Raw genomic sequence first — 26,583 nt, forward strand, 5'->3', positions numbered from 1 at the left:
ATAAAAACCCTTAAATGACAATTTTAAAAATTGATTTTCCAAAATAAAAATCAGTTGGTTTTATTTTAATACAATTTTCTATTAAGAAATATAAATTATTTATTGTGTTGAATTGATATTGGTGGAATGGGAAAGTAAAGAGTGGATATTTGGAGAATTTATTTATTTGTGTGAGTTGATATTTGGAGAATTTATTTATTTGTGTGAGTTGATATTGATACTGTTCGCCGACTCACATCCTGGCCCATGAACGAGTGGACGCCATGAATGGATAACCTCGAATCAACGTCCTTCCTCTATTTCTCTCTTTCTATTTAATCCATTCCCTTATCCAATTCTTCTCACCACTCCACACACACAATTTTCTTCATTATCATCCATAAAGAAAAAAATGGCGTTTTCATCTTCCTCCTGCTTCTTCACTTCCCCCAATTTCCCCCTCAATCAAACCTCCACCAGATTTCATACGCCTCGGATTTCAGCCACCGCCACATCTACACTCAGATCTTCAAGCATTTCCACTTCTTCATCGTTATACGAAGTGCTCGGGATTCAAATCGGAGCCGATACGGTTGAGGTCAAGGCGGCGTACCGGAAATTAGCGAGGGTTTTGCATCCGGATGTCCGAAACCATGATTCGTCACCGGATGAGTTCATGAAGGTGCATTCGGCCTATGCCACGTTGTCGGATCCAGGAAAACGAGCCGATTATGATCGTAGTCTGTTTGGGAGACACAAAATGAGTTCGTCGTCGGTGGGAGTTACCGGATACAGTGGCCGGAGATGGGAAACCGACCAGTGTTGGTAGTTCAGGTGGAGATTGTATCTCTGTGTACATACGTAGCTAAAATATTAGGTCTACAACAACCAATGATTTGCAAATTAATTGGCTATATTTTAATGCCATTGTATTCCACTATATCGTAAATTGGTAATTCTTGAATATCTTTATTAAGTATTGTATTTTCATGTAATTTTACATCAAATTAACCCACATAATTACTTATGTGGAATTAAAAATAATATTATATATTTTAATAAAATGATTTACTTTAGGTAACTTAATTATGATCGGATATTTTGTTATGATTCCTATGGTACACCTGACTAAATGACTATTTTTTTTTTTGTTGACATCCATGATGGAAAAAAGTGAAACTGTGTTGGCGTGTTTATTTTATTTCATTCTTTCTGTCTGCAGATATTGTTTGTGTTTACGGGGAGAGTCTTCTTTTTTCTTACCATCTCAAAAATCCAAAACCCATTTTTTGCTTTTTTTTACAACTTATCGAATAATATTCACAAGTAACATTCAGATCTACGGTTTATTTATATTATATTATAAAACATTTGATAAATACTCTTAAAAACCATTTTTATGCATAAAGTACTGTTTATTGATGCATATTACTTAAAATTCAAGATTACAAGTAAATTGTGCAGAAGTACAACTTATTGAAGCTCTATGTTTGAATCCGTCTAACTAACTGTGAATAAACATAATCAAATATATGATAAATATCTCATTTTAAAATATAAAAAAATCTAAAATATAATTAGAATAATTATTGAGTTTAACAGAATATTTAATTATTATTTTTATAAAAAATATATATTATTAAACCTAAATTAAGTTACTTCGTTACGTTAAATTAAATTATAATGAAAATTTTGAATTAAAAAATAAACAAACAAGGACTTTTAAATAGTTAATTTGATACTAATATTGATATTTTTTGCAAATTTTATATGATATTTTTAAATTTATATTTTATTTAAAAATAGAAACATTATCGTTTTTTTAAAACCACATAAAATCGTATTATATCAATATGGATAAAAAATAAAACGAAACATTGAAATGAAAATGTGTCTTGATGCATTACATGAGTACTCTTCTAGTTAATAAAAATGTATCACTCAGTTAACGTTGGTGATGATATTTTAAGAAAATTACATGTTTTAAGATGATGAGGTTAATGACATAAGCGTAAATTTCCATTTTACCCTTCTTTGATGATTAAATTTGTGAGTTAATGTTACTTTTTATTTATTGAGATATATGTAGATACATAAGATATTAAACTTGATTTTTCTCGTAACCTATATTATATTATAAAACATTTGATAAAAAAACTTTTAAAAACCATTTTTTATGTATGAAGTAATGTATATTGATGCATATTACTTAAAATTTCAAGATTACAAGTAAATTATGCACAACTACAACTTATTAAAGCTTCATGTTTGAATTCGTGTAATTAACTGCGGATAAACATAATCAAATAGAGGATAAACATCTTATTTTAAAATATAAAAATTCTAAAATATAATTAGAATAATTATCGAGTTCTAACCAAATAATTAATTATTATGTTTATAAGAAAATTATATTATTAAACCAAATATAAATTACTTCGTTATTGAACATAAATTAAATTATAATAAAAAAAATTAAATTAAAAATTACACAAATAATGAGGAATTTTAAATCGTTAATTTGATACTCATATTGATATATTTTTGTCAAAATTTTATGATATATCTTCAAATTTATGTTTTATTAAAAAATAAAAACATCATCGTTTTTTTCAAAATCACATAAAACCATATTATAACATCAACTGAGATAAAGAATAAAATAAAATATAAAAATCAAGATGTATCTCGCTGTATTACGTAAATACCCTTATAATTTATTTAGAAAATACAAGTTTTTAGAAGATATACACGTTTTAATTCTATTCATAAAAACAAGTTTTAATGACTTTTGAATGAAATAAACTTGTTTTAGAAACGTTTATTTGCCGAGATAATTCGATATTATTTATAATTAAAAAAGTTAATTATATCTATTTTCTAAAATAACTTTATTTTACTCGTAACAAAAAATCATATATTCATAACCGACAACTAATAATTATTATAAAACAACCAAAGGGACCACGTTATATGTGGTGTTTATTTTTTAGCACAAGATTTTAATAGCATCTTTAATTGTCAATTTCAGGTTTTTGCATACAAGTTGTGTAATTTGTTGTGCAAATGCTAATTTAACAAATACAGAATTTTACATCTAAGTGAATATTTTTAAGTATAAATTTTATACCAATTTTTTTAACAAAAAGAATCGTAAATGAATAGTGTTATATCCCATTTGGTTTTTTTTACTCTTCATAAGATCAAAACATTACCCCTTACAGGTAGCTAGAGAGAGATTTGGGTTTTAAATGTATAGTAAATTCGTAGGCAGCATTATGTATAACACGAAATTTTTTAGGTCATTTTGGCTTCTTTTTTTTCCTTCAAAAGTGGTCTCAGATAAAGGACTATCGAGTATGGTATTGTTAGTGATTGACACTACTTTTGAAATGAATGGAACATTTCTCGTCATAAATACCACTTTGAATTTTATTAAAAGGGAAAATTTTGGGGAAAATCTGACTAATTTTTATATTTTGAGTGATTAAATCAATGAACATTTTTTTAACAAATAAATTCTTACGATTATTGAAATCCAACAAAGTGGTCTCTTTTTAGTTTTAACCCTACAAATGTCCGATAATTGGCTATGGTGGTAAAAATGGTTTTCAAAGTAGGGAAAAGTCTATCTAAACCAAATAACTTACAATTGTTTGAACACTTTTTAAAACAAATAAATTCCTATACTTATTGAACAGAAAAATTCTAGACCTTAAAATGATTGAAAAAAGGGTTATGGTGGTAAAAATGGCTTTTAAAACCACAAGTGTGATGTTTGATTGGTTTGAGCTTAGACTCCAAATGTCATAAGTGTCTGGAGGTCCCAAGTTCAAACACAATGAGGAATAAAAATCCCCTTGTGGCTACGGAGGTTCAAATATTGTGACTCCGAGTTACCGGCAAAATAGGTGGTCGCCCTTGAGATTAATCGACTCGCATGACAGGTTGAATATCTAGGTTAATAAAAGAATGGCTTTTAAAGTAAAAAACCGAAACATATATGTTGGTCAAATTGTGAAAAATCTAAATATTTACGTTTCTCCTTATCGCAACCCCCATTGTTGTTGCCCTTACCCCCGTTGATGTTGCCCTCGGTGCCATCTTCATCGTCCCCAACCATCTCTAGCCCCCATACAAAGGTATGAGAATCCTGGTCAATTAAAGTAATACTTGACCAACTACGCAACATCAAATGGCTATCAAGTAGAGTATATGAAAACTGATTAAAAGAAAACTTCTTGTTACATGTCAGAAAGATCATGCATGTCCCTTATAAAGTATGGCACATTAGATGCAAGTCATTTTAGAGTAGAAATGTTAAGGACAGTTGCATGTAGTAGGAATTATATAGTTTGAGATCATAAACGACACATCAAGAAGGAAATGGTACATTGATTACTTTTTATAATTACTTTTTATAAGTGTAAGTATTTATTTATTAGAAAATATCCATAACCATAACCATAACCATAACCATAACCATAACCATATTAACCGGTTTTATTAGTCGACAAACCTCAACGAATTTTCATATTTTCAACGATTAAGTTTATGAAAATTAGTAACATTTGTTTTCCCATAAAAATTAGTAACACCAGGAACAAACACCAGAAGACACTATCATATCCTGCATTAATTAAACACCCGCAGAAAGTACGGAACTAATAATCCCAAACAGACAAAATTTCTGTTACTACAAAACTAACTTCAAACTTAAATGCCAAACAGGAACAAACACCTACAACTCATCCTTAACATCAGACTCTTCTTCTATGGAATCAGTCTTCTCCTCCTCCTCCTTTGGGCTGCTCTCCACCTCTGCCTCTTCCACTTCATCCTCCTCCTCCACTGCTGCATCAGGACTGATGCTTAGACTTGTCTTCACTGAGTCATATATACGTGACGCAAAGTCCTTGGGGTCGCTTAACATAAATCCACTCTCCATCAATGCCGTTTGGTACATAAGTTGGGCTGTTGTCTTTACACTTGTGTCCTATCAAATCAAAACCATTTAAGTTTACGTTGTTCAAGTATTTTTATTATATGGGATAATAGGTGGATGGATAATTTTGATTTTACCTCAGGATCCTTTACAACTCTCTCCCGAAGCTCCTTTATGATTGGATGTCTTGCGTTGATCTCAAGTACTCTTTTACCACGCATGTATGCCTGTTTGCTGGCATCAGACAGTGTTTGAGATTGCATGATCCTTTCCATGTTAGCACTCCATCCATACTTAGATGTCACAACTACACAAGGGGTGTCAGCCAAACGGTTGCTGATCTTCACATCATCAACGTTTTCACTTGCAAGAGTATCCTTCCACCACTTGGTCAATTCTTTGAATGATTCCTTGACTTCTTTGTCTTTAGAATCCTTGCCTAGTTTCAGACCTTCCTTGGACACATTTTGGAATTTCTTATCTTCAAAATCCATCAAGTACTGCATCAGGTACTCATCCACAGGATCTGTGAAAAGAATCACCTGCAAAAAGCAAACCACACTTTCAAATTTCGCTATTGTAGAAATGAAATGGGATTAGATTTTAAGATGGACGAAACTTTTACCTCAAAATTTTTCTTTTTAAGCCTCTCAAGGAATGGGGATTTCTCAAGTTGTTCCTTGCTGCTGCCTGTGATGTAGAAGATATCCTTTTGTCCAGATTTCATTCTTGAGATGTATTGCTCAAGTGATGTTAGTTTGCCATCTGACTTGGTGCTGTAGCATTAATAAAATTGAAAACAAATCAGGCTTTCTTACAATAATCTATATAAAAAGAAATTGCATAATCCAGGTAGATAGAGTGAGAAGGTTACGTCTCAAATCTAAGAAGTTTCGCCAAACGGTTCCTATTTGCTGCATCCTCAATTATACCAAGTTTTATTGACTTCCCAAATTCATTCCAGAACTTGGTATATTGGCCTCTCTTCTCATCATTCTCCTTTGATTCTTCTACCTCTGAAACCATAGGGTAAATTAAATATCAAAATCAAGAAATATAGCAAAATGGAACAAGATTTGAACTGTTAGCTGCTAAAGTTGAAGCAAATACACAAGATTTTCATATAGGTGTGATTAGTACTTCCTCAATCCATGAAATTGCAATCCTTGACCTAGTCAAAATTTTAAACTTCCATTGCAAAAACATTTTCCCGGGCCTGAACCAACATGGTAAGAATGTGTAGTTTATGTCTGAGGACGAGGAGAAATTAATAATTTCAGCTTAGAATTGCAAAGCTAAATGCAACGAATGTGGCATCCCAAAATAGGAACTGTTGCAATTGGAAGTGAGAGTAACAAATGCCTAAGATGTAGTAGCTCATGTACCTTTCTTGTCTTTGTCATGAGATTCATCAGGGTCCTCCTCAGCAAGTTTGCGGATCATGTCCAGGGCCTTTCGGATAAGTTTCTTCTTTATTGTTTTCAAGCTGCTGTGTTGTTGAAGCATTTCTCGAGATACATTAAGTGGTAATGTGTCAGAATCAACAAGACCCTGATGAAACAAGAGCTGTTAGCAACCGTATCTAAAGACAAATTCTGATGTATTGCTTTTTTATGGCTAAACACATTACCAGCAAGAACATTAGATACTTTGGCAATAGCTCATCAAATTCGTCTGAAATGAAGACTCTTCTAACATACAGTTTGAGGTTAGATTTGTTGGCATTGTAGTAACTCTCATATAGATCATGAGGAGCCTTGGGAGGCACAAACATAACAGCCTTGAACTCGACATCACCTTCAGCGTTAAAGTGACTCCATGCCATTGGCTTCTCATCACCGAAATCCTGTCACATAGAAAGAACAGCTACAGTTAGAACAAACAGCAAAGAGAAATTGACATTCAAGTACAAGATTCAAGGATTCACCTTGGCAAGAGAGTGATAGAATTTTGTGTATTCTTCCTCAGTCACCTCCCTTGGACTCCTCAACCATATAGCTTTAACATCGTTCAAACGCTCCCATTCATAAGTTGTTTCCTTGATAGTTTTGGTCTTTGGTTTTTGTTCATCTTCCTCTTTGTCGGTATCTTCATCTTCCTTCTCCTCCTCTGTGGATTCGGCTGCTCAAATCATTCAAGCCATTGATTAGATAAGATGAAGTTATGAATGCTATATAACCAAACAGACATCAGAAATTCAACAAGACTTTCCCACATACGTTTTTCTTCATCATCGCTGGATTCATCTTCATCTGCAGGCACCTCAACATCAACTTCTTTGCTGGCCCAGAGATATATGGGGAAGTTGATAAATTCAGAATACTTCTTCACCAAATCCTGTAAAAAAATATACATTGAAAGGCACCACTTAGTAAATTTGTTAAGACAAGAAATTGAGTTCATTGATATTACTTCAACAACTATGGAAGGATGTAACTATTTACAACAGAAAGCACAGCGCCAAAGCAAGATATATATTGTATAACAGAAAAGTAAACTTTTTTTCATTATTCATATACCAGGACAAGAGGACCATCAACAACACTACTAGTATATTAAACATGCCCAGCATTAATAGACATGTCTCACAAGAAGGACTTGAAAACAATTTGCAACTACAGATCTCTCAGTGCCAGTAAGAGCCAAAATTCACATAAATGTTCTCTCATTTCAGTGGTTTACCACCATTGATCTATCTAAAACCATGGTCCTGTAACTAGGGTTTACCACCATTGATCTATCTAAAACCATGGTCATGTAACTAGATAGCAATCCACTGTTGAGTTAGCTTCCTGGTAGGCCAAACTAGTTCAGTAGTGTTTAGCCTCCTATTACTGACGTGACTCTAGTCATCAGGCTATAAGCATCAACATTAAGCACTGTCCCAGATCCTCATGGTGATAAAACAACCAAATAGTGTACCGGTAATTATCTGTTTTTCAATTTATATCAAAGCAAACATTCATGACATATAGTAAGAAGTTTCTTAATAGTTTCCAAGAAGGCCAAGTCTTAGAAATCTTATCATACTTGTCTTAATCAACAATGTGCACTATGAGAACCGTGTGTACTAATCCACTTGAGTTCTAGAGTATTTGATAGTTTTTCAAAACTACGGGATGCTAACCAAAACCAATAAGGTAAAAGAAATGAAGTACTTCCACAATACGCATATCATCAAATTACCTTCAGTTTTGACTCCTCCAGGTATTCACCGGCTTCTTCCCTAAGGTGCAATCTTATTTCAGTTCCACGACCTAGTGGCTCATTATATGTATCTTCAGAAATAGCAAATGCCCCATCAGCCTTCGACTCCCACACATACCTAAAAAGTTAACAAGTTCATTCAAGCTAATTAGTATTTAGTAAAGCTAAAATAGATTCCTGCAATGCACTTATAATAGCACAAAACCCAAAAGCCATACTGTTTGTCTTCGTTGTGTTTGCTGATCACTTCCACATAATCGGCAACAAGATATACAGAATAAAATCCAACACCAAATTGACCAATAAGGTTAAGATCACCACTTGTCTGCATTTTCTCCACAAAAGCTATATACAAGAACAAACAACAAAAACCATGGTTAAATAATTTATCCAACAAAAAGTAATGCTCTTCAGCCAACTCCCAGACTCTGCTCAAACACAATACCTGAAGTTCCAGACTTGGCAATTGTTCCCAAGTTCTTAATCAGATCCTCCTTTGTCATACCTACACCTCTATCACGAATGGAAAGAATTTTGTTTTCTTTGTCCAACTTAATCTGCAAGTCATTACAGTACCAGATTGCAAAGTTTGTTAGATTTCAGAACTTTAAGAGAAAGCATAAAATGAAGCAAAAACAAAGAATAAATGTAGGACAGACAGACCTGGATCTCAAGCTTGGTATCATCACCTTCACCTAGTACCTCCTTATCAGTGAGAGAAAGGAATCTAATTTTGTCCAGGGCCTGAAATTGTAAAGAAGCAAAAATAAGAATTTAAAGTAACACTTATATAGTTATATGTGTTCCAAATCAGGCTCCAGAAAATAGGAACCCAAGGATAGTAACTTACATCAGATGCATTGGAGATTAGTTCTCTCAAGAAAATGTCCTTGTTGCTGTAAAGAGAGTTGATAATGATGTCCATAAGGCGAGATACTTCAGCCTGAAACTCAAACTTCTCCGCATTACTACGGAGGCTTTTCCTGGACATTGACTCAGCTTCCCTGAACCATAAAAATGAGAGCCCTTAAAATAATTAATAGTAAAGACATGTGTTCTTTATATAAAATGAAAGTTGGATTCTATATTCAAGAGCATCAATCCCTAGCTAAATTCAATTTCAGTTGTCTTTTACAGTCAATGCCTCAATGGTCAGATATCATGCTTTCAAACACTACATAAATGAATTTAGGTATGTCAGATGTCATGCAGAGAAAGGTTTAGCAAACCTCTTGGCAACATCGGAATCAGTGGATAGACCATGTGGAACAGCACCAAGCTTATCTTCAATCTTGGGTGGATCTACCAATTCATCAGAATCGGCCTCTGCATTCGCATGTAACTTTCGACCTACAAATCACAGACAAGAACGTTATTAAACCACATTCAGGAGAGCAAACTGATCATCTTTAGCTCCTTCATATCCTCAAAACTCTCTCAAAAAGGACAGCAAACGAATGGGCTTTCTATAGCTTACTTGATATCTTTTTAGCTAAATTTCGTTTTTTCTTTAATTTAATTCGAAACTTAGCTGTGAAATAGCTTCCATAAATAGTACTATCCCTCAGATAACTATGGTAAACCCTCATTATATTAGATATTCATAGTTCTTTATTCTTTAAAGTAGGCATTCTAAGCATCAATCTAAGAGAGAAATATCCCTTAAGCTACAACATACGCCATTAAGCCCTTTTAAAATTCAGTAGATAGTTCAAACATCACAAAACGCTGTGATCCGCATAAACGCTTGCAATTTAGAAACAGATAAACGCAATATGTCGATTTACAAACAAATATACGCCTAACATAGATCAATAATTTGAATTAGAATTTACAGAAGGAAAAAAACTTGACTACTTTCACAATACACTTGTAACTAAAAAGCTTCTACTTTCTCATAAAGACGTCGAAATCGGACGAACACAAAATCAAATGAGTTCCTCATATTCTCCCACAAACAAACTAGGTGAATCTAGAGATGCATTCATAATTAAATGGTAAAGTAAAACATACCTTGATCTGGAAGAAGAAACAGGAGACATAGCAGAAACAAGATGGAAGGAAGAGTCCACTTCCTCATTGCGATCTCTCTCGATCTATGCTGAGTCCTTTGGGTGGGTTTAATGTGAGATTTGGTTTTGAAATGCTCTTCGATTGGTTCGGCAATCTTATATACTGTGGAATGAGTGAAGAGTAAGGGAGTGTGTGTGAGAGAGAGAGAGAGAGAGAAGGGGGGGAGCCACGAAGAATGAAGGGCGTGATGAGGGTTGGTGATGCCACGGTGGAAGATCTAACGGCTGATTTTGTAGGCTAGCATTAGGTGGCAGTGTTTGATTGGTGGAAGCTGCCTCATACGACGTGGAGAGAAAGGGGCATTCTTTCTGGAAGTCTCCATCCAGGAGAAGACTTGAACGACTTGTGATTGGGTTTAGAACGGGAGGGTCTTTTGTAACACGCGGAAACACCCAACGCCCAATCTTCTGAATCCATCCATTTTCAAATAGAATTTCCTTTTCTTTTTCTTATATTATTTCAGGTTAAACCATATATTAAAAATATAAAACATAACTCTTGATATTAATTAAAAAATTTGATGATGAATTGCATGACATATAAGTTGGGTATTATGTGTGACTAATCGTATGAATTTTTTTTTATATAAAAGTATATTATATTAATTATATGTAGAGCAAAAAATTACAAGTCCACAACCATCCCTTGCTGGCGGCCATCATTGGCATCCATTTTCGACCATCAAGAGCTTTTGACAATCCATCTGTCCCACGTCCATTGAGGGATTATAACAGCTCTATGCAAACATCATCTTTGTTTGTACTCTTTCGTCATTCTATACATGTCCCAATAATCACAACTCCTTATTAATTCAAGTAAGGATCTTTGATGACCTAAAAGTAGATGCAGAGCCAGTACTGAGATTTCGGATGCCTATGGCAAAAGGTAAAAAAAAATCCCTTAACAGTTAACATGTGTATAGAAAAATAATAAACTATTTGAAGACGTTTGGAACCTAGTCAATCTAGGCGGCTCATTCTCATTCCGATTTTTATTAAATATAACAAAAATGATGCAATGAGGGGAGGGGGGGCATTAACCAAAACCCCGTGTAACAAAGTATAAAATACATCACCTAAGATGACGAGAGCGAGAGAGATGCCGATGCCATATGCCCTTAGTCCCTTGGGTTGTACACACAATGATTAGGCCAAAATGAACCTAACTATGTTTAAAGGGGTTTCAAGAAATGAGCCCTATGGCTATTTGTTGCCCTGAGTTGTCGCCCCTTGGGACTATAGCCAAGGTTGGCCCTGGATAGATGGATCACCTAATTTCACACTTGGAGGTTGCAAGGGAAACTGAAGATGGTGTCCAACAAGGAATGGTTATAGTCTCGGTATGGTTGTGGTCTTTGTGTTGTATGACCTAAAAATAAATAAATAATTAATCTAAATCGTTAGATTGAGATAATCTAATAAATGTGGTTAGAAAAATGGTTATAATCAGGTGAATTCTATTCATATCCTCTCATACAAGGGGGTAATTGAGTTAGGTTGGGGTAAGAAATAGGTGGTATATAAGTGGAGAGAGAGTGTGAATAGCAACCCCCTATAACCATCTTTTATTAAAAATTAACATATTTTCCCCGAGTTTTTGAATGGAAAATCGATCTGTTATCTTTAATTTTGATATAAAAAAAACAATCATTTTATCATCTTAATTTGATATCAATTTTGATAACAATATTCACCCGATATTTGTGGTTTCTTCATATAACACCCCTAAAATATGACACAATATAAACCATAGAATAAGACGAAATAAATATTTAATTAAATAAAATACCCAACAATGGAGAATTGTAAAAGAGTTTACATCAATAAATGAATGATAGATAACAACCTACTAATCTAAATCAGTTCTAGATTTAAAATTGGAAAGATGATGTCTCAAAAGTGCCTTTACCGGCAAACATCGCTCCACTCAAACATTAGTGGCTCTGCTATCTTGAGATCTTGATGTACATGTTATTTCATAAAAGTGTTAGGTTTAACGTTTAGTGAGTTCAAACAATTATAAAATAAACCATAAGACATCAAAAATCGAGAACATAGATTTAACAAGTATATTCGTTCATTTAAACCAATCTCGTCCTTAGAAGGGCACCGTACATCTTCGTCAATTTACTACTGATAGTGACATAACACAAAAATAAGCCACATATCCATGTTATATAAGAATCACTTACAAAATAATATTCATTAAGATCAATCACTCTAGGTTTACAGTTTAATGAGTTAACAAACTCAACTACTCAAAGTCTATTGTTTGTGGAGCCATCAAGTTTAACCACACTAGATATATACCTTGGGATCTCCAAAATCTTAGCTAAGCTCGTCACTTAAAAATTACATTATATTGGTCAATGATCGATGCACCACTCCAAAAGTCTACATCAGATTGCCTATGATGATCCATGCCTATTTCAAGTTAAGAAACGTTTATTTTATTTGTTTTTTACTTGATATATCATGAATAAAATCTTACTCTTTTATCGATCATAATTGAAAGAAACGTTAAAAAAAATTCCACCCTCATAAATTAAGTAGGTGTTCGTGCCTGTGCCCTATGCATGGGGTTGAACCCCGACCGTCGGGGAACACGGTCCACCCGCCTCGGTCGGGGATAGTGATTCCCCGCTAAATCGGGGATGGGGACGGGGATCCCCATTTGTCTCAAACTGGGGATGAGGATGGGGATGAAGACGGGTATGGTACTCCCCGCCCCGTACGCATTATCTATACTATCTTATTAATCAAATTTAACAAAAGTCTTAAAATATTAAAGAACCAAAATACCCTTTATACTACCATTAAGTCACTTTTTCACCCTTTCCTCTCCTCATATACACTCACCCCATTAACTCACCCTCTCACAACCAATTTTTTTATAATTATAATTTTAAATTTACACTTTATACCCCTATAATTAATTAATTTATTTATTTTACGTCATTTACTTTTAAATGTTTCATTTTAAACCTTTATCAAATTAACATACATAATCGTATATCAATTAAAACATGTTTAAAAAATACATTTTTATTTTAACAAGTTACACCATTATAATCGTCTCGTTAATACCTTCGAAATGAGNAACAAGTTACACCATTATAATCGTCTCGTTAATACCTTCGAAATGAGTCCAATATTGAATAGTTTTTGACTTAATTATATTATTATATATTATATATACTGTGAAAAAATATTTTTAATATTTACGATTTATACTTTTATAGTTATTTATTTATATATACTATATATTTTGGGGTTAGACTGTCCAAATTGCAATGTATAATATGTTTTGAATTAATATGTTCTTGGTTTTTTTGAAATATATATATATATATATATATATATATATATATATATATATACATATATTAATTCAACCTTAATCTGAGTTTCTTGACAAGAAATAGGGTAAGCAATTGAAATTTCATTATAAAACCCAACTTTTTTTTGTCTTTTCATGGCTTATGATCTGTCAAATTTGTAGTTTTCTTTATTGGTTTTTAGTGTTTATCTTAAAACTCAAGTTTCTTGGTTCTTTGCTCTTAGTGTAAATCGAACACATTTGTGGAGTCGTTTAAATATGTTGVATTTTAAATATATTGAATTTTAAACTGTCATACAATTTTTTTCATCGATAGTCTGTAATTAGAATCGTAACTCTTATTTATTTAAATTATATTAATATGTCAAGACCAAGTGTAACATATATCATCGTTAAATCTTATCTTATAAAATCAACGGAACTTCAAAATCGTTAAAATTTATGGCTCCTGCCGCATTGCGCGGGTACACAACTAGTATATATTAATTAATAAATTATATATATATGTGTATATATATATATATATATATATATATATTATCTCAACTAAAGAGGTAATTTATAATTTCCTATTTTCTAACTAGTTTTATAATCTAAAATTGTTATTTTTTGAATGTTAATATGTAATATTTTGGATGTCAAGTCAAAATACAATTACTTGATAAGTTTTATATATTACTCGATATGATTTTATATTACTCAATATCTTTTGGTACATGTGACTTTAAGGTTTTTTTGGATTAAATTGTATTTTTTTTAGATTATTAGTTCTTATATGATGTTTAGGTTTTTTTGTATTAGAATAAATACATTTTGGTTTTAGGTTTATTGAAAACGTTTTGGATATAAACATGTATGGTTTCTCATATATTTAATTTAAAATAACTTACATAAACGGACAAAAAAACATCGTTTCCCCGTTGGGGATGGGGATGAGGATGTGATTATATTCCCCGGTGGGGATGGAGAAGGGGACAGAGATAAAGATAAGTAATCGGGAATGGGGAATGGGGTCGGGATGAGGAATGGGGATTGAGGTCCCCGCCCCATCCCGACCCCATTCCCACGCCTACTATGCCCCTATTCTCGAGCTAGAGGGTTCTTAACAACCTCACTCTCACAAAAATTGATAGTGATAGAACTTGTGTTAATGGTCTATAAATTTGCAGGAAAACAAACAACAAATTCAACTATACTTTAATACAGTGTTTAAAATAATTTTTGATGGCATCCGTCATGATACGTCGTGGCTTAAGGTTTATCTATGACGCCACATTAATATGTAGAGTTTCGATAAGGTGTTATTTGATCTTTTTTACCTTCCAATATTATACTTTTTAGTTTTTAGCAATACAATTTATTCATTGAATAACAGTATAAAATATACGTGCATGATTTACAACTCATACATGACATAAAAATTTGCTGGCATAAGTTACACCTTGAACAATGTCATGGTCTCGCCATGGCTTATGAGGCACAAGGCTTGACATCACCATCGCCTCACGTCTCACGCTATTTAAAAAATAGGTTATTATATTTACCATATTAGATATAATATAAATTGTATTGTTAAAATCTCTTTAAATACAAGTATACAACTTACTAAAACATGCACAACTTCTAAAAACTCCATGTCTATACTTTATAAAACTAACTGTTAACTAATTGATAAACACGTTCAAATTCAAATGCATGACAAATATTGATCCCTACTAATACCACATAATACACTACAAAAACAATAACCAACGTCTCTCCTAACCGATTATATTAACCTTAAAGCTATATATTAGTCCGTTTTTACAATTCAAAACCACGCAATATCATAAAAATAAAATCCCAAAGGAACGATGTAAAAAGCAAAGCAACATTAAAGGCTTAAGTGTTCAGCTTCATAATTCAGATGCATTAAGCAAGTTCACAACTAGTGTGTATCCATATTTCGTGATAACAATATGTTTATCCAAGAACAACAAAATCGATTAAGCAGGTTAGTAAGGAGTCGTTTACCAAACACATACCCGGTAAGTGTTTACGCGTGAAATTTAAAAATATTATTTATTTACCTGATAAGATTTTAGTCCACCAAAACGACATCGTATGCAACAATTTACCCGGTAAGCGCTTACGGTGGTAAGAGTCGTCGCCCTCATTTACCGGGTAAGACTGTTGGTCATTGTCTCGTTTTTATAGGATAAGATTCTTGATCCTTACCATATTCATCCGGTAGGGTAATGTGACTTGGTAAGCGCTTACCCGGGTAAACGTTCGATAAATGGCCCATAACTTAACAAATTTAGTAACTTCCAATGTTCAATGAGATCGGATTAAGGCATGCAATCTCCAGTGTCTTAACATAAATAAGTCCTCTCACGAACTGAATTGATCGTCTACCTATTCAAGTATTTATATAAAAGTTTGAATCTGACAAATCAAATCATACACCCATAGTCAACGAAAATGAAGAACAAGGAAAACTATAACTTTTTGGATGATTCTATAATCTACATTCTACATCAACTATATATGTATAAGTTTTATCTCAAATAAGTAAGCCCATTGGATCTGTGAGCCCAAAGCCCCAAACCATATACCAAGCCCAATTCGTGGTCTGAGACGGGTTTGGTACCGTCGGTTACGGTTTTCGTCAAAAAACAAGGCTAACCACCCCGATTTCTTCAAAAAAAAATGTATTTTTATTGTATTTATAACTTTTTAAGTGTATTTTGATTGAAAACCAATTACAAAATTATAATAAAACGTGTTTTTAAGTGTCCCATTTAATCTCTATTCAATATATATGAGTCATATGCTATATGGGGGAAGATACCAACTCATAAACGCTCATAATTCTTGAAAAAAACGTGTTTTTTAAGTGTATTTAATTGACCAATAACAATTTTCAAGTGTATTAATTTTTATTTTTTTTGAATTACTTAAAAAATCGAATTTTAAATAGTCTTTTATAACAAATCCTACTATAGGAGAAATACAACAGCAAATTACATCAATATCAAATAAAAAGGAAAAAATGATCGCCCACCGTGGGGCTCGAACCCACGACCACAAGGTTAAGAGCCTTGCGCTCTACCAACTGAGCTAGACGGGCTTCTTGTTTCAATTCAAAGAACTCTTTTAATATTTAGAAACAATTATGATTGTGAACCGACCCAAAGTTTGTGCGTTCAGGTGTTATTTTGTATTCATTAGAGTAATCTATTTTTATAATACGAACTAAATTTTAATACTGAATAACACCTGAACCCACGAAATTTGGGTCGCTTGACAATCATAATATTAACGAGCTAGTTTGAGTAGAAACAACAAGCCCGTCTAGCTCAGTTGGTAGAGCGCAAGGCTCTTAACCTTGTGGTCGTGGGTTCGAGCCCCACGGTGGGCGATATATAAGTTCTTTTTACAACTTTTATGTTGAAAGTATTTTGTTTCAAGAGTCGCGTTAAATACGGGATGGAACCGCATATACTAATGTGTATAAAAGAGTGAAAAAAAAAATTCTTACGTTTTTATCTTAACTTAACTGTTTTTTTCTTTTCGGAATCCAACTTATTTGGTTTAAAAATATAACATTTGTAGATACGTGATTGAACCGCATCTTATATTAATGTGTATAAAAGGGTGAAGATATTTTTTTACGTTTTTTTATCTTAACTTAACTATTCTTTTTATGGGAACCCAACTCATTTGATTTAAAAATATAATGTTTGTCTTAAATAAACATCTAATTTGTTTTAAAAATATAATTTTTTTTATTAACCTGGATATCCAACTCGTTATGTGAGCCGACTAATCGCAGGACAACCACCTGCTTTGCAGATAGCTCAGAGTCACCGCAATTGAACCTCCGTGGTCACAAGAGTATTTTTATTTCTCCTTAGATTTGAACGTGTGACCTCCTGGTACTTTTGACATTTGGAGTCAAACTTAAACCAATCATGCACCACCATTTGGATTTTTATTTTAAGTTCTCTTAAAAAGAGCAATGTTAATTTTTTTTGAAAAGATCACCATTTGGATTTATCTAATGCGTCCCTTAACAATTAAAATATCAATGAGTTTGACAGAAGTTAACGAGTTTTTTGACTGTGACAATGCATTTCACGTCTATATAGAATGAGAAATCTTAAATTAGTTGTGAGGTATTAATAATTTCTATCGTTATGTTGGTTTTAAAGCTATTGAGCTACTATTTTACTTACTTAATATATCGTTTTTTTAAATAATTTAAGTACTTTGGAGTTATTTGTTTACCTATTAATAATTTTATTAAGAGGGAGTATCTGAATCGTTAAGAGATGAATATTGTTTGTCAAAAAAAAAAAATGTCTCTTAATGGTTACAAAACCCTCTGAATGATGTTATATCATAGTATCCCTTAATCATTCAGTACCCTAATTTCATTGTAAACAATTACTAAACAATTATATTTCATTTTGCACTATATCATGAGAGTCTCTTAATTACTCTGACTACTTAACCATTCAGTAACTGCCAAACAGTCCCTTGATTAATATAAAACACATATATTATATTACATGTATAGTAATTTTCTAATAATAGAATGAAGAACTACATGCATTTTCTTGGGTTTTTTTTCGATATTTTCCTATTTGATTAGTTTAAAAATATCATGGTATTTACAATTGTAAATTATATAGAGATACACGTTAGAAAGTCATTAAACTAAAACTAGGTCGTTTTGAGATAAATATGAGGCGAGTAAGCAAGAACCGAAAAAAGAGAAGAAATAGGAAATAAAACACAAGGACAACATGAATTGAATTTGAAGGCAAGAAGAAATACGAGGGACTAAATCTCACATATCTATCGTGTTGTCACTCCTATTCACACATGCTACAATAATTTTATATTAACTCCCTTACTCTTTAATGTTCTAAAATTGGACACATATCTACTGTTCCATCACCCAAAACTTTTATAATTCACTACAAATAATCACAATCGTTAAACATTAAAAACTTATAAAAACAAATTTATTATAGTTATTATGATTTTCATCAAAAATATAAGAATGTCTCGACAAATATGTAACATCAATTGTAAAGCAAAAGACGGATGATACATGTAGGTATTTATTCAAGTCAATTTACGAATCGTTACACCATCATGTGAGTCTCATGCGATTTATAAAACATGATATGGAATACAGGCTAAGATATCAATTGAGGTCATAAATTAATGATAACCCAGGTTTAGTTAGGACAAGTATAACGACATGAGATCATTTGTATCGTGTGAGATCATCATAGTTGGTGTTCTTCATTGTGTTCTACAAATAACTCTCAATACACGTTTCAGTATGAAAAGGCACGTTGATAATTGTGATTTTTATTCTACATGATACGTTTACAGTTGTTTCACAGGTAGAAACATAAAGCTACGAAGCCTATTAGTTCAATAGTGATGTTTATCTTAGAAGAACCCATCACCAATGCCAACAAAGGGAAAGTACAAGCTATATATAGTCATGATTCATGAAGAGGCGAACCTATTAAGCCTCGAGTCAGGTTCATGCCCTCGTTCAACTAATTTTCGTAAATATAATTTGATATACGAAATATGTACTTGCTAAAGTCTGAAGTTTGCTATAAGAACGTGATATTAGAAAATTTAAGAAACATCAACAAAAAACCGAGAGAACTGCCTCGAAATCAACTAAAAAAAAATCACCAAAAAACCAATTAAAAGTTACTTGAGGGATCAAAATTGTCAATAAGAAAAAATACGTGGTACAAAGTGAAAGTTGTTAATAATCTACAAAACATTAAAATCGTTGTCCAGGGAAAGTGTTTCCAAATTCAAACATCCATGCAACAGACACTTGTACAGTATGCAAAACATCTTATACCTCATCTTGAAATTGACAACTTCTACTTTTGGAAGCGAATTGAACCAGAAATGGTGGTAGATAAGCGTGAAGGGACTGAAAAACCCAACCCACCCAACATTCCACATTTAATACCTTCCAGATTTTTTTCACCCTCAATTTCCAATTTAAAGATTCTTCTTCACATTCAAATCTCGAAATCGATTTCTCTCTTTCAATTTCTTTGATTGTGATGGCGGTTTCCGATTTGGTGGTTCGGAATTTGATGATGCTGTACTTGGCGGTGATAGCGGCGATCAAGGGGTACGCACAGGTGAGTGGGCGGAGCTACGGCGGAACATCGGTGCTGATTCTATCGACGGCGGCAGTTGGGGTTTTGTTGCTGGGCACCCTGACGTGGGATGTATCTCGTAAGGCTGCGACGTATGGCGTGGTGACACGTGGTGGTGATGAGGTGGAGCATGAGATGTGTCGTGGTGGTATCTGTTGGCATGGTGTCGCCGTGAAGTCTCCGGCGTCGCAGCTCCGGTTCAGGCTACCACAACGTCAAATAATCAACGGCCAATGAGAAATAAGACCAAATAATGTAAAATAGAAAATGAGAAGGGATGTAAACATAAATTTTCAACTTTAAAATACAATTTTTATGTTAAAATTAAGTGCTTGTATTATCTTCGTTTCCTTTTTTACCAAATTTTAATACGTTTTTACCTCTCAAAATAATATTTTACAGCTGTAAAAAGAATAATAATATTTTTGTAATAGAATTATTTGACTTTTTTTTTGTTTAATTATTATTATCAATTTTGGTTTTCCATGTGTTATTTGCTTGTTTCATGTTTGGGGTGAACTCCTCTTCCATTTTTCAAAAATGTGTTACAGTTCCACATTTAATTATGGATGTCGATAAATAATTGTGATGGTGAGTAAATAGGGTTTGTATTAATCTTTTTTTGACTTTATTAAAAAGGAAAAGTCGTATAAAGACCTAAGGAATTCTTCGATCTTAAGTTTTTAGAACTTTTTTTTTCTCTAAAATAAATAAATCTTTAAAATTAACAATATTGATTAGAAATATTGCTTTTGAAGCAAAAATGTTACTAGCAAGTAGTAACTGTATAGGTATAGGTTATTCTAAGAAGTGGTAAGTATTTGTAATTTGTAAGTAAAAACGTGATCACAACCTTTCATATGGTCAATAATTGTAGTTTTGATTGGTCAAAATTTACGTCCATGTGAAAAATAAAGGGGGTGATTTCGTAATTTTCACAGACAGCAAACAAGATCATATGTGAACCCGTGTATATGAACTAATTGATTGATTCATATATGAACATATAGTTAATATGTGAATCACACGGGTTCACATATGAACCCGTTTACCGCCTATTTGTAAAAATCATAAAACTACCTCTGTATTTTATGCATATAAATGCGAGAAATTATCCGGTGTTTCATACTCAAAATCGTAAATGTTGATCTGATTAAGGGCTAAAATCATTTATTTACTTCTCTAACTGTATATATTGATAAATCAATTTTAAAGTAAAAAAAAATGAAAATTTTATAAAAATCCAACAAACTTAAAAGATTTTGAGTGGTTAGGTATATGATTTTTTTAGACATATAAATGCATGAATCCTCGAAAATCAATTAGATTAGAAAAAGTTACTAATGGTAAATCGGTTTTAAAGTAAAAAAATAAAAGAAATATTACAAATTTGGTAGATTAATTTAAATGATTTTTTATATATATTTAATTGATTTATTCTACCTTCTTTCTGATATAATTAAATTGTGTATAAATGTAAAATATTATTTATTTTTAAAAGAATTCAAAAACTTGATCGTTTAATTTAATTAGGATTATACTTATGTTGATATCTTTATATGTTATAATTTTTTTTTACAAAGTTATCATTGCATACACACATTTTCTCTCTCTCTCTCAAGTTTCATGTTTTAATTTATAAAATTAATCATAATCAACCGACAAAACAAATTGAAATACAATGTTGGACGCTTAATTTAGTCTATATTAATACAACAAAATAATCCGTAATGTCAATAATCAATCAAATACTTTCATGCTTTACAAAATTATATAAAACCATAAAATAAAATTAAAACATATCTATAAGACTAATATATAAGTAACTTTGGGGACACGTGTCACGTTTCTGTGCGATGGTTGTTGATTTTTCCCGCCTAAAACACAATTTTCATTTACGGCCCCCAGACTTACAACATAACTCTGGAAAAATTCACGTTTGAATTTAACTCTGGACTGGTCATCAAAACCGGGTTTAAAATTTCAAATTCGCATTTTTGAAGCATTTTTCACAAACCAATATTACCCGGGAAAAAAATTCCAAGCTGACTTGGCAGCTCGACCCCAGCTAGGGGATCTGCCCCTTGGATCCCGCCACCCGGGGGCGCTTCCCCCAAACCCTCTGTTAGGGGTTTCGTCCCTAAATCAAAATAAACTCAAATAAGTGTGCACTCCGCACCTGCCTTACCTGTTTAATATTTATCATGATTACATTGGTCAACAATTTAATCACATTACACTTAAATGACATTAGTGATACAAATCATCAACATAAAGTCATCAGATATTGGTTAGTTCTCAGACTTACAACATAACTCTGAATTGTTTTGTTCCAAACTTAGTTATATAGTTTATTCCCAGACTTAAAATACAACTCTAAACTCCTCTTCAGAGTTACGTTTCTGAGTTATAAGAAATCAAAATTCTTATGACTTAGAGTTATGCTCGTAGATACTTTCTAGACTTAGAAGACAACTCTGAATTCCTTTTATTCAGAGTTAACTCCAGAGTTATTTTCCAGTCTAACAATAGAATTCCGAATCCTTGTGTCATTAACCCGTGTAATACACGGGTCCAACCTAGTAATATAATAAAACATTAACCAATATGAGAATTCAAATTCTCAACGTTAAAATCAAGATATATCACGTTGTATTAGATGAATATGTTTTTGGTTTGTTTCTAATGTTTAGTAAAAACAAGTTTAGTTTTAATAAATATCTACGAAACATATAATAAAGCCCGTATAAAAGGTCAAATATAACCTTGAGGTGGCTAAAATTTCTCATTCCAGCTCCCTCTTATAGGGTATGTGGATGAGGAAATGTATAAATAACATCCTCTAAAATTATGGTATTCTTGCATAGGTGGAGGTTCAAATGAGAACAATTTCATTTTACGATAATGCGATAACACCCTTATCATATGTGATAATACGCGTGAGGGGACCCTGTAATGTGTGGACGACGTGTTCTACGACTTAAGTCGTGGCAAATGTTGTTTGCGTCTATGATTTAACATCACTTGTGATAGTTTTGATGAATTATAGTATCATATCAACAACACCCTTATCACATGTGATTATATCTGTGAGGGGGCTTAGTGGTGTAAGGGCGACTTGACCCGCAACCAATATTGCATCGAAAATCGTCCGCGTCTCTGATTTAGTATCACATGTGTATCATATGTGATAAAATAATAGTATCACATGTGATTGTCTATAGTAAAAAAAATATTCTTGTATTTCTTATAAAATGAAGGTGTTTTTATTTGAACATTTTTCTTCTTGCATAATCCAGATCATGCTACAATAATAAATACAAAATAAAGTAGTTTTCTAATCGGTTTATACATTATGATAAAAAAAAAATTATAATATTAAATATTAAAAATAGGTATATTCTCTTACCTAACTTTCATCACCAATTTTTAACTTGTTCTTATTGATAATAACTTTTATCTGTCATTAATTTATAAAAGGTTAAGTTAGAAGTTGTTTGTTTATCTATTAACAGTTTTATTAAGAGACAAATTCTGAATTATTAAAAGATGAATCTTGTTTGGTAAAAAAAGTTTTGTCTCTTAATAATTCTAAAACTCTCTGAATGATTTTGTATCACGAGTCTCCCTTAACCATTCAGCACCCTAATTTCATTGTTAAAACAATTACCAAACAATTATATTTCATTTTGCACTATATTACAAGAACGAAGAGTCTTTTAACCATTTTGCACCAAACTATTCAGCAACTGTCAAACAGTCCCTTATTTACATTTCTATATATTACTAAAGAAACTTATATTTTTTAATTTCTTCTTTATTTTAAGATTTATTATTTATATTTTCATACAAGATTGGATCCAAATAAAACAGATAATAAATATAACATCTCTACATTTAAATAAAGACGCAACATTTATGCCGGGGATCAAAATGGGCTCCCATTCATCACTGGACCCAGTAAATTGATCGATCATCCATAACTTGATGGTTTCTATCATATTCATATTTATTGAGCTTTAGATGTAAATATCATCTTTTAGTATGCTCAGTTTAATAAATGATTTTTTTTAATTTTTTTATAATTTATATTTGAATACGGCCTATCGGTCTAACTTATTAATCTACAAGAGGGTTTAGAGAATCTCGAACAATTATGTTAAAGTAAAGAAAATATGGATTTTAATAATTTTTTGTTTCAATAATTATGTCATATTGTATGCTAAAATAGAGAAAAAGACAGGGATTGTAAAAATATCTAAATTTAGAGAAATCTTTAAATCGAGAGAGAAATTATTACTTTAATATTTTTCCACCAGTAAGAGGTAGAGGTTGTTTACCTATTTTTTTTATCAAATCCTGAATGGATAAATTTGTCTGTCTGGATAAAATTGTGTTATTGTTTATTTTATTTTTCTAAATCAACGGTGGGAATGATATGACTATTTTACCCTTGAGTATGAATTATACCTTGTTTAGTTGAATTTTACATATGACATCAATTCATCAAATACTTGGTGTGCATTTATCATCATCCGAAGATAAACTTCAACATCAATGGAAGAGAAATCGAAACATAGAAGCCCCAATGGAGGAGAAATTGGAAAAAAGAGAAGAGATAAATGAAAGAAAAATTGAAGAGAAGAGAAGTCGAAACATATTACAGAGATACCTTAATTAAAAATCAAATGTATCCATCGCATAGTTAGGTCAATATATTCTCAATAAACAGAGAAGAAATAAGCAAACATCAAACTTGGAGAAAACAAAATCTTAACCCTTGATTGGAGAAAACGAAATCTGGAAGCTTCAAACTTGGAGAAAAGAAAACCCGACCCTCTGTTGGTATATGCAAACTTCGAACTTGGAATCAAAGAGATCAAACGAAGGAACAAACCAGGGAGATGGTCACTGATCAGGACAACGATGCCAGGGTGTCTCATGATACACAATGGCTAGGGTTATGAACAAGTCTGGAAGAGGAGGCGTGTTTGTGGAAAGAGACGTGTTTATTAAAAATAAGGGGTAGGGGTGTCTTTTTTGGCTGAAAGGGGACAACATGACATACCCATCTGTGGGAATATGTAACACTCCAACTTCCAGGGTTTCTTACAAGAATAACCCAATATTTTTTAAATTACGTTTTTAACTCTTAAATTTAAAAGTTTATAAAATTAACCATCAGTTACTCATTTAGCAAAGAGTGGTGCTAATGGAGACCTATGTGCAAAAAAAAATTATGACATGATGTGACTCTTCTTCTGACCGACTTGACCATTAGTTAAATTTAATTTTTTCTTTTAGAAATTTAATTTTTTTAGAATTTTTTTAAAAGATATTAGATTTTTGTTTAATAATTTATTTAAAAAATTAAATTAAACGTAAATATTTGTTGAATAAATTTTTAAACAAAAATGTAATTTTTTAGTAAAAAATATAATTTTCTAAAAAAATAAAATTAACTAATGGTCAAGTCGGTCAGAAAAAGAATCATATCGATGTCATAATTTTTTTGCATATAAGTCCTATTTAACACCACTTTTTGCTAAATAAGTAACTGATAGTTAATTTTATAAGTTTTTAAATTTAAGGGTTAAAAATATAATTTTTTAAAAAATATTGAGTTATTCCGGTCGGAAACCCCATTTAGGACTGATGAGTGGGCTCCACATGTCTGGAGGAAGTCAAAGTATTCTTCAACAAAACGACGTCGTAAATACTTTGACTGATTACGAAACGTAATTGTTGGCTGAAGGCAGCCCTATGTCGTTGACTTTAATAAACTTTGACCATAAAAATATAAAAAAGTTTAAACTTAAAATTTAAAAAATAAGTGGACTAAAATTAAAATGATTTATGTATTAATATTAAAAACTTGACGTATAAGCATTTATCGGTAAAAATAATCATTTATTTTACATTATCAAATAATATTATGTAATAGAATTATAAACGAATCGAACGTTTAATGAATCGTTCGGTAGGAAGTTCGTTTATTTTTAATAAACGAACAAACATGAACATACTTTTTTGTTCGTTTAGTTAAATGAACGAACATGAACATGGTCTTGTTCGTTCATTTACGTTCGTTTACATTTATTTCCGTCTGTTCGTTTACGTTTGTTTGTCTTCGTTTATCTATACTATATTATAAAGCATTTAACAAAAACTCTTAAAAACCATTTTTATGCATGAAGTACTGGTTACTTATTCATATTACTTAAAATTCAAGATTATAAGTAAACTGTGCATAAGTACAACTTATTAAAGCTTCATTTTTGAATTTGTGTAACTAATTACAGATAAACATAATCAAATAGAAGATAAATATCTCATTTTAAATATACAAAATCTAAAATATAATTAGGATAATCATTGAGTTCTAATAAAATACTTAATTATTATCCTTCTAGAAAATATATTATTAAATAGAAAAATGAATTAAAGAAATACACAAAAAACGAAATAGTTAGTTTCGTACTAATATCAATATTTTCTTTTCAATTTTTTATGATATCTTCATATTTATATTTTATTCAGAAATAAAAACATTATTGTTTTCTCAAAATCACATAAAACCGTATTATAATATCAACCGAGACAAAAAAAAAACATTAAAATCGAGATGTATCTTATCAAGTAAAAGTCTTTTCCCTCACTTACCGGGTAAGAGTATCGGTATTGTTATGTCTCTTATCAAATAAATTTTCAATATTTGTCATACTCACCCACTAAAGTAAATGACATCTAATAAAATTTGATAAATGGCCTTTTAGATAAATAACGAATGAGCTTATGTAATGTACCCATGATATCTTACTTTGCTTGTCATTAAGAATC

General features: G+C 31.7%; 3 protein-coding genes and 2 non-coding genes across 5 annotated transcripts; 3 read left to right on the plus strand and 2 right to left on the minus strand.

The window, feature by feature from the left end:
• The first annotated feature begins 349 nt into the window (after nucleotides 1-349).
• Nucleotides 350-991, plus strand: LOC112525115 (chaperone protein dnaJ 11, chloroplastic-like). Its single transcript, XM_025135076.1, has one exon. The coding sequence runs from the start codon at nucleotides 392-394 to the stop codon at nucleotides 806-808; it is 417 nt and encodes a 138-aa protein (XP_024990844.1). The 5' UTR covers nucleotides 350-391; the 3' UTR covers nucleotides 809-991.
• Nucleotides 992-4,584: 3,593 nt separating this feature from the next.
• On the minus strand, nucleotides 4,585-10,334 carry LOC112524615 (endoplasmin homolog). Its single transcript, XM_025134525.1, has 15 exons — nucleotides 10,145-10,334; nucleotides 9,361-9,481; nucleotides 8,982-9,135; nucleotides 8,795-8,875; nucleotides 8,577-8,688; nucleotides 8,350-8,476; nucleotides 8,111-8,249; nucleotides 7,144-7,261; nucleotides 6,852-7,045; nucleotides 6,555-6,770; nucleotides 6,310-6,475; nucleotides 5,799-5,940; nucleotides 5,550-5,700; nucleotides 5,062-5,466; nucleotides 4,585-4,975 (listed from the first exon to the last, which is right to left on the minus strand). The coding sequence occupies exons 1-15, from the start codon at nucleotides 10,209-10,211 to the stop codon at nucleotides 4,721-4,723; spliced, it is 2,448 nt and encodes an 815-aa protein (XP_024990293.1). The 5' UTR covers nucleotides 10,212-10,334; the 3' UTR covers nucleotides 4,585-4,720.
• Nucleotides 10,335-11,465: 1,131 nt separating this feature from the next.
• On the plus strand, nucleotides 11,466-20,033 carry LOC112524376. Its single transcript, XM_025134167.1, has 2 exons — nucleotides 11,466-11,543; nucleotides 19,555-20,033. The coding sequence occupies exons 1-2, from the start codon at nucleotides 11,466-11,468 to the stop codon at nucleotides 19,978-19,980; spliced, it is 504 nt and encodes a 167-aa protein (XP_024989935.1). The 3' UTR covers nucleotides 19,981-20,033.
• TRNAK-CUU lies at nucleotides 16,583-16,655 on the minus strand. Its single transcript has one exon. It is a non-coding gene; the product is annotated as a tRNA-Lys (tRNA).
• Nucleotides 16,874-16,946, plus strand: TRNAK-CUU. The gene has a single exon. It is a non-coding gene; the product is annotated as a tRNA-Lys (tRNA).
• Nucleotides 20,034-26,583: the final 6,550 nt, after the last annotated feature.

Source organism: Cynara cardunculus (genome assembly GCF_001531365.2).
Source record: "Cynara cardunculus var. scolymus isolate 2C chromosome LG 13, CcrdV1, whole genome shotgun sequence".
Lineage (NCBI taxonomy): Eukaryota > Viridiplantae > Streptophyta > Magnoliopsida > Asterales > Asteraceae > Cynara > Cynara cardunculus.